At 34.3% G+C, this 17,765-nt stretch overlaps 1 protein-coding gene across 2 annotated transcripts; it reads right to left on the reverse strand.

Annotated features, from left to right (window-relative positions):
- Positions 1-1,991: 1,991 nt before the first annotated feature.
- Positions 1,992-14,806, reverse strand: LOC119838560 (heart- and neural crest derivatives-expressed protein 2). Of its 2 annotated transcripts, XM_038364547.1 has the most exons (8): positions 14,573-14,806; positions 11,569-11,653; positions 10,021-10,128; positions 9,035-9,118; positions 8,496-8,680; positions 7,576-7,668; positions 6,954-7,091; positions 1,992-2,090 (listed from the first exon to the last, which is right to left on the reverse strand). In XM_038364547.1, exons 2-8 carry the CDS (start codon positions 11,651-11,653, stop codon positions 1,998-2,000), a joined length of 786 nt encoding a protein of 261 aa, XP_038220475.1. In that variant the 5' UTR covers positions 14,573-14,806; the 3' UTR covers positions 1,992-1,997. The 2 variants fall into 2 exon arrangements, with proteins under 2 accessions (XP_038220475.1, XP_038220474.1); XM_038364546.1 differs by lacking the exon at positions 7,576-7,668.
- Positions 14,807-17,765: the final 2,959 nt, after the last annotated feature.

Raw genomic sequence — 17,765 nt, forward strand, 5'->3', positions numbered from 1 at the left:
TTACAATATAAATAAGTTGATAGCTGATTAGTTAAAAACAACTACACAAAGTTTTCGCTCGCCTAGTTCAAAATAATCTCTTTAGAAGCCATTTGGGTTGTAGTGTGACGTCACACATCTTAAATCTTATAACGATACATAAGTTGTCAAATATTGCTTTCATTATTAAATATATAATACATAGACATTCCATCAGCTTTCTATATTTTTATTCGCTTCACCTGTATGGGACATTTTTTTTAACACACTTTTATTAGCTCCTCCCGTATGTTTGTATGTAACCGTCTCTTTTAGACTCGATTTAGACCCACTGCAAACGGACAGATTCAATTCAAACTCTGTACCCTTATCAAGGATCAAATTTGGTACGTAGATAGCTAGACAACTGGAATAACATATAGGCAACTTTTTATCTCGCTGCTCCAACGGGACACGACTTACGCGAGTGAAACCACGGGGCGCAGCTAGTACCCAATAAAACAGCAATAATATGAAAAATATAAGCATTAAAGTGTGTTTCTTAGTTTTTTGAAACAATTATTTCATTTCCATATTACCCTCTGCCCGCGGCTTCGCACGTTTTATAATTGAAGTGGTTTTTTAGATACAAAAAAAAAAAAACATACAATTTTTAGTTTTATAGCATTGAAATAACATAAATAAGTGATTTAATATATATTATTACAAATATAAATCTTCCTCTTGAATTACTCTATCTATTAAAAAATACAAACCCTTGTGTAGATTTAAAGATCTAAGCATACATATATACGTAAGGACAGACGCGGGAAGCAAGTTTGTTTCACATATACTATTCTAGCTGCGCCCCGCGGTTTCATCCGCGTAAGTCCGTATACCGTAGAAATATCGGGGTAAATTGTTGTATATATGTTATTCCAGTTGTCCAGCTGTCTACATACTAAATTTCATTGCAATCGGTTCAGTAGTATTTGCGTGAAAGAGCAACAAACACACACACATCCTTACAAACTTTCGCATTTATAATATGAAGTAGGATAGTGAAGAAATGTAATATTTCTACATATGTATACAATTTGAAATTAGACTAGTAAAAATAAACGTATGTTTTAAAACCTATTTCATATTTATAATATTTTCTTGTGTTTGATTTTACGCGAGTATTATACATTTAGAAATTAAAGACTTTTAACGGATTTTAAACGCGATTTATTCATTATATTATTAACCCCATATAGTAATGAATATGGCGTTAATAATATAATTAATAAATCACGTTTAACATCCGTTAAAAAGTCTTCTATTTTTAGATTTCATCTTTTTTAACCGACATCCCACGACGAAAGCGGTTCATAGTATTCGAATGCATTTTTTTTGTATGTTACTAGATACCTCCTAGGGTTTTCAACCGATTGGCGTGTTACTCTGTGTGTTTGATAGGAAATTGTCATAGCCCTTAGCCCTTAGCTACTATAACAAGAAAAAAGTAAAAAAAACTAAAATCCGATTACGCAAAACTAAGTTGCTTCCAGAGGGCGTCATTTTCAATTGAGTGTGACGTCACATGGCCTATAACCAGCGGACAATCTAGACGCTTCTAATGATATATCGTTTATTGATTAATGATTAGTCGTTTAGAAGTTATGAAGGAACAGATGGACATGCGCACATACATACAAACATACCGGTCAAATACAAACCCTCCTGTTTCCTTCCGTAGTTGGGTAATAAAGTAAATCAAATGTATTTTAGGCAAATATTAAAATTTACATATATTTACAAATACTAGACTAGAATATAAATTTAATAGAAGTTATTTCCTCTATTTTACTATATTTTTTTCTATATAACAGATATTTTTTTCGCTTGAAATTCAAATATTTTAATTCTAATTTAATTGGAAAAATTATTTTTCAATTTTTTTCTTTGTTATAAAACGTGATTCAAAAGTTTTACAAATCGTTTTTCTTTCGACATAAGGTAATGTTTACATTTTCATATCTTTTTTATTTATTTTTTTAGCTCTGCAAATTTTGTTCGCTTTTCAACTCCAACGCCCATACATGTTGCGGCCACCCGGTTCGCCCCTTGCCCTTTTTGTCTGTTGCATTCTGAAACAAAGAAAAAAAATAAAAAATTATATATTAATAATTTAGTTTTTTTTTTGTAAGTTTGTTGCAAGGTACAGAATAAAAAATATATACGTCATTATACATACTTATAAATTATGTGCGTCATTATACTGTGATATATTTTTTATCTTTAATGAAACTGTGCGAAGGTAAGGCAATTAACAGCTATATAAAAAAAAAAAAAACTAAAAAAAAAAACAACAAAAAAATCTCAAATTGTTTCGAAATTCATAATTCGAATTCGAGTCGTTACAAATTTAAATGAGACAATACAAATTTTATTGCCTTTATTATTTATCATTATATTAATTATCGCATTGTTTATACAAGTGATACTTTTACAATAAAAGTGAATCTTTTATAATTTTTTATTTACAAAAGGTTCAAAAGAAGGTTATGCTATGTGTAAGTTAATTAAATAAGTATAAGTTGAATAAAGTTCATCTATACTAATATTATTAAGCTGAATAGTTTGTTTGTTTCAACGCACTAATCTCAGGAACTAGTGGTCCGATTTTCTTTCAGGGTTAGATAGCCCATTTATTGAGGAAGGCTATCTAGGCTATATATGTACCACGAGCGAAGCCGGGGCGGACCGCTAGTTTGAAATATATTCGTTACACATTATAATAAAAAGGTATGTTATCTAACAAAAAGTGTAATTTCCATGGAATATCTAAAGTCTAAACCATTATAGATGCGGATTTCATCAAAATCAATTCAATTCTTAGTTGGAATATACTAAATATCAGTGAATTATCTCACACGTGTTATACATAAACGAACTGATTGTCCATCCACTTGAAGCGTTCGTGTTTTTGTTAGTTTTTGTTACAAGATCATTGGGCGTGTAATAGATACGTGTTATTTTTAATCTGTACCGCGTTCGATAATTGACTTTATTATCTACATGTGGCGGGGCGGCTGTCAAAATTTCCCGCGGTGATTGTTTTTTTTTTATTTTATTTTGCGACGAAAAATTTTTATGTCAAGTCGAATTTTGAATTAAGTATGGAATGCTATGAGTTGCTATTATATAATGTTTGGTGCCAGTGTTGTTATTAAATGTATATTCGAAATTCAAATTTGAGGTATGCCATATGAAATGAATGGGTGAATTTCGTATACAGATTATTTTTGAATTTTGTTTCCGTTTACATTTTTCTAAATTTAAATAGATAACAAATCTACTCTGCCTCAGATTTAAAACAAAAACACAAATTTTATTCCAGCCAGTTTTTACTAGGATATACGTAATATGCTATAATAGTATTACTTACTTACTACTTGGTTTAAATATAACTTCATGTAATAAAATTGCCGATGAGAAAAGAATCAAAAGCTACTAAACTTTATTTGTATCCACGCGAGCAAAGCCGCTCACACTAAACATGTATATAAATTTATTTCCGTTTCTCTCTGCACTAGCTTTTTTGATAAAAACCAGGCGCACAGGATAAACACGCGCACGCGCACAGGTAGACGTGGCCTACTTGGGATTTAGGGTTCCGTGAACAGTCAATAACGAAGTTTACATATAGATCGGTCTAGTGTGAGTCGTGCTCGCAACACTATTGGTTTCCATAAGCTAAAGGGCGACCGTAATAAATTGGTAATCCATCAAATTTATGACCGAGCCAATGATTATAATAAAATAAGCAATTAAATTTGCTTGACCTCGCAAATTTAATTGCTTATTTTTTATTATTTATTGTTATAATGACAACAGAAATGCATCATCTCTGAAATTTTCATCTGTCTAACTATCACGGTTCGTGAGATACAGCTTGGTGATAGACAGACGGACACTTAAGTTCCGGACAGAGACCGGCTAAAAAATATACATACAAACACACATCTTACACACAAGCATGCATCATCTCTACATACGTTATCGTTTATTTAAATTTTTAGGTCTTTAAAAAAAGAACTTCACTTAATAAAAAATACAGAAGAACCACCTTCAAATGCTCAGAGCTAGACCAATTTTAAATAGGACTCAATGTGAGGTACGAGCTTTCAATTAAAAAAGAATCATTAAAATTGATACACCCAATAAAAAGTAAGATTTCAAAGATTCGTTCACCATTAGAAAGATGCAATTTCACTGAGTGACATCGAAAGTTTGTAAGGATGTGTGTGTGTTTGTTGCTCTTTCACGCAAAAACTACTGAACCGATTGCAATGAAATTTGGCACGTAAACAGGTGGCCAACTGGAATTACATAAAGGCAACTTTTTATCCCGATATTCCTACGGGATACGGACTTACGCGGGTGAAACCGCGGGGCGTAGTTATTAGCCTATATATGTACCACGGGCGAAGCCGGGTCGAACAGCTAATCGGGAATAAAGTGCCGAGCGAAACCGCGAAACACCATAGTATTACTATCAACAAAACATTTCCCGAAAACAACAATAATAGCAAGTGTATCCTAAAATAAATAACATAAAACAGACTACAGTAATCAACACATGGCCCAGCTATCTCATAAACTGCGGTGCCGGATAGAATGCGAATTCTATTATTGTGGAGGCCACGTGCCGTTCGATAGCTCTGAGTGAAGAGCGATTGAATTATCTTGAGAGGGTGAAAATCAATCAACGGCTTCCAGTTTCTTTATTCCTCCATTTTACCTACTAATCCTACTAATATTATAAATGCGAAAGTTTGTAAGGATGTGTGTGTGTTTGTTGCTCTTTCACGCAAAAACTACTGAACCGATTGCAATGAAATTTGCTACGTAGAAAGCTGGACAACTGGAATAACATATAGGCAACTTTTTATCCCGATATTCCTACGGGATATGGACTTACGCGGGTGAAACCGCGGGGCGCAGCTAGTTAGCTACATACGTGTACTAGCTTTTACCCGCGGCTTCGCACGTCTGAATTCGGAGTAGTTTAATAGATGTAAATGTACATATAAAACTTCCTGTTGAATCACTCTAGTACGCTTATCATATATCTATCATAGTATAAAACAAAGTTGCTTTCTTTGTCCCTATGTCCCTATGTATGCTTAAATCTTTAGAACTACGCAACGGATTTTGATGGGATTTTTTTAATACATAGAGTGATTCAAGAGGATGGTTTACATGTATAACTAGCTGCGCCCCGCGGTTTCACCCGCGTAAGTCCGTATCCCGTAGGAATATCAAATTAATCATATCTTGTGATAGAGTAAACCGATTTCGATGAAACAAAAACTAAGTTATTACCTTAAGTTACGTAGAATTTTTGTATACAAACATTGTCTGCATTTAATTCGTATATTTTACGTGATGTGCGCTCAAACAAACAGACAAACAGACAAAAATTTCAAAAATGATGGAAATGTGTTCTGTTAGTTATCTTTTCACACACTGGCTATTTTTTCTTCAATTTTTTCAATGTACAAAAATGACTTTTCTACAGATTTATTATATGTATAGATAACATCTATTAAACTACTCCGAATTAACACATGCGAAGCCAGGGGCAAAAGCTTGTAAATTATATACGGAATATTATTCTATAGGTAACTCAATTTCTATGTCTATATCAACTTAAATTTTTATGTCAGTTATAACTTGGAAGCATTATATAGAGATTGATTGGGATAAATAATTTTTTATACACACCAAACCGGGTGTTGAAACTAGCAAAAGTATATAAATGTGCACAGGACTTTTTAAAACACAAATCAGATTACAAAATTCACATTCAATGGCCAATAACGAAAGATAAAAATGCATTAGCCCACTTGAATGCGCCTCTTGAAATGTTCTCAAGGGAACAAGTGCATATGTAGTACTCGTCTGACGCCACTGACGTTCTGTGTAATCTGTGCCGCGATTGGAAATGGCGCCAATAGTTATGTCAAATGTTTTTTTTTTTTATGTGGCATTTAAAAAGTTATAATTTTATTTTCAGCCAGCACTGACTTTCGCTCTGTTTAAAATAAAATAATCTACATCGCTCAAGAAGAGTTTATCATTCTATGTGTCTATCTATTAAAAACGTATAAATTTTATTTTATTTTTTTATTATATACAATTAGAACTACGTTCAATTTTGAAATGCAGCTTTTTATTGTTATTTAAAAAATATGATCAACGTTTCAAATTGCATATCAATTGAATTACACAAAGAAATATTAAAGCTTTATTTTATACTAGCGGTCCGCCCCGGCTTTGTCCTTGGTACATATAAAGCCAATAAATGGGCTATCTAATACTGCAAGAATTTTTCAAATCGGACCAGCAGTTCCTGAGATTAGTGCGTTCAAACAAACTCTTCAGCGTTATAATATTAGTATAGATACCACTGGTATAGTGAATCACGAAGATTCACCATATTATATTTTGATTAGAGACTTCAACTGTAGAAATCCAATAACTTTATATTATATTTTTGTTTGCAAACTTTCGCATTTATAATACTAGCAGCACCCGCGTTAGTCCGTATCCCGTAAAAAGTTGTCTATATGTTATTCCAGTTATCCAGCTATCTACGTAACAAATTTCATTGCAATCGATTCAGTAGTTTTTGCATGAAAGAGCAACAAACGCACACACATCCTAACAAACTTTCGCATTTATAATATTAGTAGGATAGTAGGATAAGTAGGATAGAAAAACAGATCTGTCAGTGTGGGTGTACTTTTCTTTTTCACATAGGTATGTGTGTATGTATTCTTGTTTGTACTACTTTCCGCCCGCTTCGCCCTTCACCATGGTATTTCCAGGATAAATCTATCTCAAATGTCACTATCTATAAACAAAATTTCATCAAAATCGCTACAGCAGTTTAGAGTTTTGACGTGGAAAGAGACAAGCAGATCAGTAGGGTTTCGAATTACCTGACTATGATCAACGGCTCGCCGTCTTGGCGGCGTGTGATGCAGCTCAGCCCTAAACCCTCCAGCCGGCTCTCCGTCGCTCTCCAGCACTTTCAGCAAATACGATATGTATGACGTCGCTAGTCGGAGCGTTTTTATCTGTGGACAAACATTGCCTAATACTACCGGGCTGTTGAACTGTCAAAAAGGACCTTGGCCAAATTTTTGGTTAGAAAAGAAAAATGAACGTTCTTTTTTTTCTGTTATGGCAAGGAGATTACTGTTTGTCAGTGTCAAGTAAAAACTTTTTAATTATTTATGACAGTTGACAAATCATAATATATAATAATTAAAAAACTATCTGGTCCAGCCAGCCAGTCCCGTGTGCCAGGGTTATTACGATGTGTAAAAAACAAATTGAAATGATTCTGTAATTATTGCGCGTTGATTAATGCAGGCTAACACACTGATGTTGTATGTATGTTGTGTAAATATTATAACAGTATTGTTTATAATTATGAACAAATTAACGCGCGCAAATTTAAAATTCGAAATAGATTTTTTGTAACTCCCATTCTCTATGCGTTTTATATTGCTTACAAAGATTATTTTCACTATAACAATCACAAATATATTTAATTACCTTGGATAATTTGGTATCAGGCGGTACGTTAGGAATACGATCTCTGAGTTCTGTAAATGCTGTATTTATGCTTTCAGTCCGCCGTCTTTCTTTCTATAGACAATAGATAGACTACTATGTATTGGACATAGACAGAGAAAATTATAGACGGGAAAACAGCTTCTTGCAGACATCATATCAAATTTCAAACATGGAATTATAATAAAGAGGATTTTAGGAAGACCGAAAATAATTAATGCAGATCGAAGAGGTTTCATGGAGACCTAAATACAACGGATTAAAATAATTGTATTATAAACCATTTAACCTTCGCTATCCGGTACTTTCTTGTGTTATTCCGTACATCTATTTTTTTTCTCTGCCTTGTTATCATTATGATTACAACAATAAATATAAATAACTACTCTATAGGGCACAACATAAAATATTTTACACACAATGTAGGTACATATGAAAAATATTAAGGTACATTTTTTTATCGCATAGCAGGCAACGACGTTCGATATATAAATTATTTAATTTTTAATATCATGAACGCATCATAAATGCTATTATTTCTATAGTACTCGTATAGTTGTCATTTAAATATCAAAGTTATGTGAAAAGATTTATTCTTTGTAAATAGAAAAATTTCAAACGTCATTGAATCGTTTATTATAGTATTGTTATAATAATAGCGTGCATTTATGTGCACTTAATAAAAAAGGGGGAAGAAACGGGTTTTGCTCTGAATTTGACGCGTGCGAAGCCGCGGGCAAAGGCTTCTTACTATTATTGTCTTGTGTCTTTTATTGAGTTGTGAACGCAACAGTAGTCTTCAGTTTTGCTACGAGATCAAAGGCGTTGCACTACTGTATTCTCTTTAGACTGTGGTATTAAGGAGTGGTGAAATTGGTCTTTTTTTTTTTTTTTATACACACCTTGGATAGTTTAGTATCTGGAGGAACGTTTGGTATACACTCCCGTAAATCCGTGAACGCAGTGTTTATGCTCTGTGTTCGTCTTCTCTCCTTCTTGTTAGCAGTTGTTCTACGCTTAACCACGCGCACAAAAGAGGGTGGCGCTCTGTCGTAGCGGGGGATGGATTGCATGTCGCATTCGAGACCTTGAAATGGTTAAATCGTTATGGATGGTTCGGATGTTTCGGATGTTTGGATGGTTTATGGTATGGGTGGATGGTTAGATGTTCGTATACTTAGATGGTTGGATGTTGCTATATGAATTGGTTATAATACGATACAGATATTTGGATGTTTAGTTTATAGGATGCTGAGATTGTTTTTTCATGTAATAAATATATGGATGGATGTGCAATTATCGCAAATGATTAAAAATATTTGCATGAGAATATTTAAAAAGAATTAAAAAACCGCCAAGAATTTCGCACCAATTTTTTCTTTTTTATAAGTAACAAAAAGTTTTTGCTTCATAAATGGCAACAAAACAAAAAAGTCCTTACCTGCATTAGTTTGTGAATAATTATGATGAATTATGTTGTGATGGAAGTCATAAGGCTCGTTCGCCATTTGCATGTCTTCATAACCTAAAAAATAAATAAATTAATAGATAATTAAGTGTTCTTCCTAACAATAATGGACTGTATAACGTTACCTATAAGCGGTAATATAAAAATAATAGAATTTCCTGTTAATTTTTTCATATTAGTTAAGCGACATTCCGATTGGGAGAAACACAGATTTATGATAATTCATCAAGTATGAATCAACATTCAACACTTGTAAAAGTGTACTATGAATTAAAATTATTTGAGTTCTTTAAACTTAACAGAGAATGAGAACATACATATATATTACTAACGGTCCGCCCCGGATTCGCCCGTGGTACATATATAGCCTTCCCCAATAAATGGGCTATCTAACACTGAAAGAATTTTTCAAATAGCACCAGTAGTTCCTGAGCTAGTGCGTTAAACAAACAAACAAACTCTTAAGCTACAATTTTCTTAATATATATATATATATATATATATATATATATATATATATATATATATATATATATATATATATATATATATATATATATATATATATATATCAATTACGTAGCACGTTGTTTGTCCGCGACGGACTCCTAAACTACTCGACCGATCGAAATCAAATTTGCACACCATGTGCAGCTTTATCCAACTTCAAAGATAGGATAGTTTATATTTATTCAATTACGTCCAGCTAGTATTAATATAGAAGTAGCCTATGTCACTCAGTGATGATGCAGCTTTTTAAGGGAGAAGGAATTTTTGAAATTGATTCAGAAGTTTTTGTGTGATAACGAAATAAATTGTTTCTTTTCTTTCTTACTTTCTTTTCTTTCTTTTCTTTTCTTTCTATTCTTTCTTTTCTTTCCTTCCTTTCTTTTCTTTCGTTTCTTTCAAATACCTCTTTTCACAAGGATTTAAATTAATTTAACATTCAGATAACTCACCATAATTTCTTCCAATATAATTATTCGTATCGTGATAAATATCCTGAGAATCGAATTCGTGTACTTCATTGGAGCCGGGCCAATAGACGCCTCCATCCATTGGACTTCCTGGGCAAAATGAAAACAGTGATAAGAACATACCCGCATATACGTTTTATTAGACGCTCGTCCCGGCTCCGCCCGGATAGCAAAGCTCCTGTTTTGTCCCAAGGGAGCATTTAATCGGGATAAAAAGTATCATTATCACCCATGTCAGCTTATACACTGTCTGTATACCAAATTTCATCAAAATCCGTTTAGTTTCAGCGTGATTGACGGACAAACATAAAAAAACAAACTTTCACATTTATAATACTAGCTGCGCCCCGCGGTTTTACCCGCGTAAGTCCGTATCCCGTAGGAATATCGGGATAAAAAGTTGCCTATATGTTATTTCAGTTGTCCAGCTTTCTACTTACCACATTTCATTGTAATCGATTCAGTAGTCTTTGCGTGAAAAAGCAACAAACACACACTCATCCTTATATACTTTCGCATTTATAATATTAGCAGGAAGGAAGTAGGATAGTAGGATTAGTGTGAAGTGGAAATAGACATCGCTTGACCAATCTGGTTTGCTGGAAGCTGGCATGTGGCCTAAGTTGGAGTACATTTCCTAAGACCCCTTCGCTATACCCATGAGGCTCTCCAGATACTCGTGGAAAGCCTGAAAAGCCAGAAAGAAAATGAGGAAAGCCACCTCGTCCGAACTCATGGAACTTCCACCATGGAGCCGGAGTCCTTTCCTTACTCTTCCCAGTCCTTACTTTATTTCTATCGCCAATCCTTTCTTAATCCCTTCCTAAAAGTCGGCAATCCATTTGTAGAGGTGTAAGGTCTGCAATGGACCTTACGCCTCTCCAAATGTTCATGGGCGGTGGTAGCGCTTACCATCAGGCGACCCATCAGCTCCATTGCCGACTGTAAATTAAAAAAGAAAACCATATGGCGATGCCTAGAGTCTGTGCGCCTCGATACCGATGAAAGATTCGAGATGGCGGAATCGGATCATGTAACTCTGTAGCGCACTCATAACGCAGTTTTATGATTAACTACTTGTTGTCAGCAGTTTCTACAGAGATGAGTCGGCAAGGTTTAAAATCTTGTCAGTTTAACATACAATGTGTAATTTGACAATGTATATAATATAATATTATATAATATATATAATAATGATGCCAAAGAACTAAAGTACGTAGAAGCTATGTACACACGTAAAAACTAATATATAAAATTCTCGTGTCACAGTTTTCGTTGCCATACTCCTCCGAAACGGCTGGACCGATTTTGATAAAATTTATGTGCTCCTCCGGTATCTGTGAGAATAGGCCAACATCTATTTTTCATACCCCTAAATGATAAGAGTAAGGCAGAACAGCGTTTGCCGGGTGCAGCTAGTAGGATAGAAAATTATGTTTTATAAATACCAGAATATTAAAAAGATATGTACCTAAAAAGAAAAAGAATTGCACACCAGGAATTTAAACATTTTTTAATATTTTTTAATACCTTGATGTGTTTGGGGGCAGTAGTAAGGCGTTTCGTATCTGTCAAACCCATCGTCTGGTGGCGTAGTACTTCCGTAGCTTGACATCTGGAAAAAAGAAATATTAATACAAAACTAGCTGCGCCGCGCGGTTTCACCCATGGACGAACCAATGAGCTATGGCGAGTGTTTATTAAGATCACGTCTTAGTCTGATGTATAAGCTATATTATTGGAAAGTTTCATTAAAATCCATTCAGTAGTTTTTCCATTAAAGAGTGACAAACATCCATTCATCAAAACTTACAAACATTCGCGTTTATAAAGTTAGTATATTTAATTATTTTGTTTAAAAGGGGCTACTGAAAATCAGCGCTGCGCATAACGCGTAGCACACGCTGAGTAGTTACCCTTTTTAGCACCACACCGTTTAGTCATAAGTACACTTTTTAATTTTAATTTAAATTTAACTGTAAATGTGGTGGTGATAAATAAAAAATTTCTTTCTTTCTTTCTTTCTTTCTAAAATAACTTATTCGCTTTGATGATGGAATAGACTAAGTTGTCTCACTTGTTCTTATAAAGAATACTAGCTGCGCCCCGTGCTTTCAACCGCGTAGGTCCGTATCCCGTAGGAATATCGGGATAAAAAGTTGCCTGTATGTTATTCCAGTTGTCTAGCTATCTATGTACCAAGTTTAAGTGTAATCGGTGCAGTAGTTTTTGCGTGAAAGAGCAACAAACACACACACATCCTTACAAACTTTCGCATTTATAATATTAGTAGGATAGTAGGATAGGAAGGAAATTCAGTCCTGGCGATCTTAATCAGGGAAGTATGATCAACCTATGATATTATTGTATCGTCACCGATCCTTGATAAGTGTACAGAGTTTGAGTTAAATCTGTCCGTTTGAAGTGGGTCAAAATGGAGTCTAGGAGTCTAGGAGTCTGGAGGAGGTTACATACAAACATACAGGAGAAGATAATTAAAGCGTGTTTATAAGAGATGCTGTTATAGATAGTGCAGTGTGTTCCACCAACTTATCTTAGAACTAGCGTTCCGCCCCGGCTTCGCCCGTGTTACATATATAGCCTATATCCTTCCTCAATAAATTGGCTATCTAACACTGAAAGAATTTTTCAAATCGGACCAGTAGTTTCTGCGATTAGTGCGTTCAAACAAACAAACAAACTCTTCAGCTTTATAATATCAGTATAGACATAATAAAGAGGAAACTTTTGTATGTATGTAACGTTTTCACGCAAAAACCACTGGACCGATTTCAAAAATTCTTTCATTAAAAAGCTGCAAACTTTGAGTGACAGTCTATATACGTACCACGGACGAAACCGGGGCGAACAGCTATCAATTATATAAATATCAAAGTTCTCATACTAATAACTTTTGACAAAGTCGCACGATGGCGGTATTGAATAATGTAAACACTACAATGTGATATACACGTGTTCGCTCGAGTTTTTATATCTTACACTAGTTGATTGTTCCGGCTTCGCCCGGACTCACCCGGTGTTAAATGTTTATACCGAATAAATAATACTGCGCCCCGCGGTTTCACCCGCGTAAGTGCGTATTCCGTAGGAATATCGGGATAAAAAATTGCCTATATGTTATGGTTATCTGTATATTATATCATATGTTTATCCTATCCTACTATCCTAGTAATTCCTACTATATAACATATCCTACTATCCTACTTTTTTTTTTTTTTTTTTAATGTCATACCGGGCAACTGAGCTGGTGGTTCGCCTGATGGTAAACGATCACCACCGCCCATGAACATTCGCAGAGGCTCAGACCTCTGAAAATGCGCTGCCCGCTTTTAAGGGATATGGGATAAGGAAAGGATTGATGAGTGGAAAGAAGGAATGGACTGGGAAGGGCTAGGAGAAGGAAATAGGCCTACTTCCTACTTCCTACTTATCCTATCCTACTAATATTATAAATGCGAAAGTTTGTAATGATGTGTGTAGCTCTTTCACGCAAAACTGCTGAACCAATTGCAATGAAATTTGGTACGTAGACAGCTGGACAACTGGAATAACGTATAGGCAACTTATTATCCCGTTATTCCTACGGACTTACGTGGGTGAAACTGCGGGGCGCAACTAGTATTATAAATCCAAAATAACTCTGTCTGTCTGTTACGCTTTCACGCCTAAAACACTGAACCGATTTTGATGAAAATTGGTATGATTATAGAACTGAACTTAGGAAGGGACATAGGATACTTTTTATTGCGAAAAAATGTGAAGGGGTTGAAATAGGGGATAAATGTTTGTATGGAAGTTCCTTATTATCTTGTGTATTTATATCGCACTTATAACGCTTATCCAGTTTTACCAAATAGTCTAGACCTTGGGAAAGGCTTAAAGCTACTCCTAACCATGTCGCGCGATATAACCGAATACCACGCGGACGAAGCCGCGGGCGGAAAACTAGTTTTTTTATAAAGAATTTGTTACCACAATTCTAACAGATAAATTAATTTTATTTATGGTAATACATATACACGAACGTGGAACCTCCTTTTTCTATTTCGAATTTGATTAATGACATTTGACATTGCATTTAACTTTAATTATTTATCTATGGCCTTACGAGCAGTACTAAGCACTGATCGGGCTTCGCCACGGCAGTGAATTTTGGCGGAATACTGCCATTTCTTTTTTCTTTGGAATTTAAATTTAGAATTCACTAGGATATAAAGCGAAATCGCTTCCCACATCTTACACCATGTACGTATGTATGCTTAGATCGTTTAAAACTGCACTACTACTAAAATTCTGATAAGCATCGTTAGGAATAAATAATTTCCTAACGCCTTCACTCTTTATAAGAGACAATTTAGATCACTGTTTTTAAGTTTTTATTTTAAACAAACTGTTTATTTTTCTCTCGTATGGCAGGAAGATTGCCAGGGTCAAGTAAAATCATGTATTTTATTATCTAAAATTACAACTATTAAAACAAACAACCTCAAATGCCAATGAAAAACAATCTTACCTTTTATATAAGTTATATATGTAGGAAGGAATTGTTCAAATCTTTAAATCAATAAACACAGCACTTTTCACATCACAATTAAATAACAGTTCATAAATAATTGCACGATACCCGCATCACATGTTTGTCAAATTAAGAATTTGTATTTCTTAAAAAAAAAAACTAAACATCCTTGCTTTTTAAACAACTGTCAACGTAATATCGTAACAGTATTTGCGCGGGTAAACGTCAGAAATCGGCGAATACTAAACACTTACTGGAGATGAATCTCTGTCGCAGCTTCCCGATTGGTCGGCCGCAGGGGCGTGGCTTGTTATCTCTTATTTTATTTTGAACACCCTTAGCGCTACTACTGTTTTTTTTTACGGGCACTCGACTTTGCCGCCAATTTTTTGACGTTTCGAGACAAATGACAGATAAGATAAAAAGCAATAATTCAAGGTAGGCAGACTTTTTAAAGTACGTGGGCACTTGAAAAACCTGCAACCGTTTTAGATCTTTTTTTAACAAATTTTTTTATGTTACATTAAAACATAAAATTAATATTATAAAACTCTCACATTAAGCTTGTGAATTTGCGAGTTTAACACGTAATCTCGTCATCTGAACCGATTTTAAAAATCATTTACCGATAGAAAGCTACGTTATCTGTGAGTATCATAAGCTAAATTCTATATTGATTTTATTCCAGGTCAACCCGGGTTAAACCGGCTAGTATATAGAAAAACTATAAAATTAGTGTCGCGCAGGCCTAAAATTTTCTTTCGTAAATGTTTAGTAGTGGCTCCATACGCCCCTGGGAGAAAGAGATAACTGTTAGTAGAAAGAGACGCAACGTGTACTTATCTCGATTAGTTTATCTATACTCCTCTTAAATATATAATATGAAATAAAATATGGCTTCATAGAAGATGAGGGATGGTAGAAACCAAGTTATTAAATGATTTTTTTTGTTTCAAAACCTAATCCGCCTTCTTATAGTCAAAAAACTGGAACAAACTTAAATGCGTCCACAGGAGAGACACCAGCTTTCGAATTAAAAAGAATCATCGATATGGGTTCATCCACTAGAAAGTTATGCGATGAAAAACAAAAAATGCAGTTAAAATCGTTAAATAGTTCTACGACATGTCATCTGCCCCTACTTGGTCAGCGTGCTGGATTGAGGTCTGAACCCTCAATGACCTCTCCTGTGTCCTTGCATTATGACCGAATTGGGCTAATATGGAAAGAATCATAATTAAACCTTATTAAATTTTTCGTCATTCCGAACACAATTTAGTAGACATTTAATATAAATAACCCTAGCCAATAAATTATTATTTACTAGCTACACCCCGCGGATTCACCCGCGTAAGTCCATATCCCGTAGAAATATCGGGTAAAAATTTAACTATATGTTGTGCCTGTTGTCCAGCCATCTACGTACCAAATTTCATTGAAACCGGTTCAGTGGTTTTTGCGTGAAAGAGCAACAAACACCCTCACGTCCTTACAAACTTTCGCATTTAATAATATTATTAGGGATAGGATAGTAGGATTAACTTACATAATGCTATATCATTTAAGGTAATTATTTCAATATTTCACTAAATGAGTGTGGAAATTTCAAATTCAGAACACTTCGTCATTGCAATCTAATTTGCTTCGAGATTGGTCAGAACGTCCACCAATAGCATTGCGCTGTATCAATGGGCGGGAACGGACATAACCTCTAATATAGAATTTCTGTACGCATTAATCGATTATCATTGATTTGTGACTCACGTTTGGTAAAATATGAATAATTACATTATCAATACATGTATTATATTTCCTTTGATTCGTATTTCGTTTAATGATTAACAGGGAAACCCTTTAAAAAGTACCATTATATGAATATATCTACTTACTAAATTTTTATATTCAAAATTGTTGTAACCGCAGTGTTACTCGCTTGGTACGCAGGTAAAAACTAGCCTATATGCTATATAGAGTATAATCTTACATCAGTACCAGATTTCATAAAGATACATCAATTTATTTTCGCGTGAAAGAGTAATAAAGATCCATACATCCGTCCATACTTACAAACTTATATGAAAGTTGCCAATATGTTATTCCAGTTGTCCAGCTGTCTACGTACCAAATTTCATTGCAATCGGTTCAGTAGATTTTGCGTGAAAGAGCAACAAACACAAACACATCCTTACAAACTTTCGCATTTATAATATTAGTAAGACTAGCTGCGCAACGCGGTTTCACCCGCGTAAGTCCGTATCCCACAGAAATATCGGAGTAAAAAGGTGCCTATATTTTATTCTAGTTGTCCAGCTATCTACGGACCAAATTTCATTACAATCGGTTCAGTAGCTTTTGCATGAGAGAGTCACAAACACACACACACATCCTTACAAACTTTCGCATTTATAATACTAGTATTAGTAGGATGTAGGATAGGATAGGATAGGATAGGATGACACAAAAAAACACGTTTTCTATTGGTGAAATTAATTTTAAAATCGATTCAGGTAAACCAGAACTTGTGACCATAGAGGGAATAACGTCACAGACTCAGAAATTGTATCTCTTCTTATTAGTCTATATTTATTTACAAGTAGGGAACAAATAATATACAGCTTTGCTGCATTTTCATACTCCAGTGTGATGGATACCATACTTCCAACCAAATAGATTTCCAGCAATGTATACAGTCATTTTTCTGGTCGCCTGTTGTAACCCAGGTCACTCACTTGCGTACAAACATTCGCGCGTAATGTATCAACTTTTTTGTATGAAAAAATGGCATTTGCAAATGTCGACGCGTTTTCTTCTGGATTTGTAAGAGACCGGGCTTTTCCATTTTTATTACAACGCCATCTATAGGCATATATCTAAATTGATTTATGCTCATGTAAACTTAATACGTCACGTTTCTAAGTATTGCTACTAGATGGCGCGATTTTAAATATTCTCACGTTTGGTTACTGTGTCACAGATAACACTATAACTAAATAGTGAAGTTTATATTAAGAAAAGGATTATTTCATTGGAAAAGATAGCTTGATCGTTATCTTTCAAAATGGTCAACTCAAAATAGAAATAAATTACGTATAACAGCATTGTCTAAAATTAACTTTTTCGCAAAACTGTCATGAAACATTTATTCAAGAACTTACTTTTCATCACAAATTATAAAGAATATATTTAGAAA

This window comes from Zerene cesonia, unplaced genomic scaffold, assembly GCF_012273895.1.
Source record: "Zerene cesonia ecotype Mississippi unplaced genomic scaffold, Zerene_cesonia_1.1 Zces_u003, whole genome shotgun sequence".
Classification (NCBI taxonomy): domain Eukaryota; kingdom Metazoa; phylum Arthropoda; class Insecta; order Lepidoptera; family Pieridae; genus Zerene; species Zerene cesonia.

Bases quoted from the DNA above. Each gene is read 5' to 3' on its own strand.
- LOC119838560 (XM_038364547.1), bottom strand. From the start codon at position 11,653: ATGTCAAGCTACGGAAGTACTACGCCACCAGACGATGGGTTTGACAGA. The intron at 8,681-9,034 runs GTAAGGACTTTT...AACCATTTCAAG, and splicing joins TTATTCACAAACTAATGCAG to GTCTCGAATGCGACATGCAA. The intron at 7,092-7,575 runs GTAATTAAATAT...GTTTGTCCACAG, and splicing joins CTGATACCAAATTATCCAAG to ATAAAAACGCTCCGACTAGC.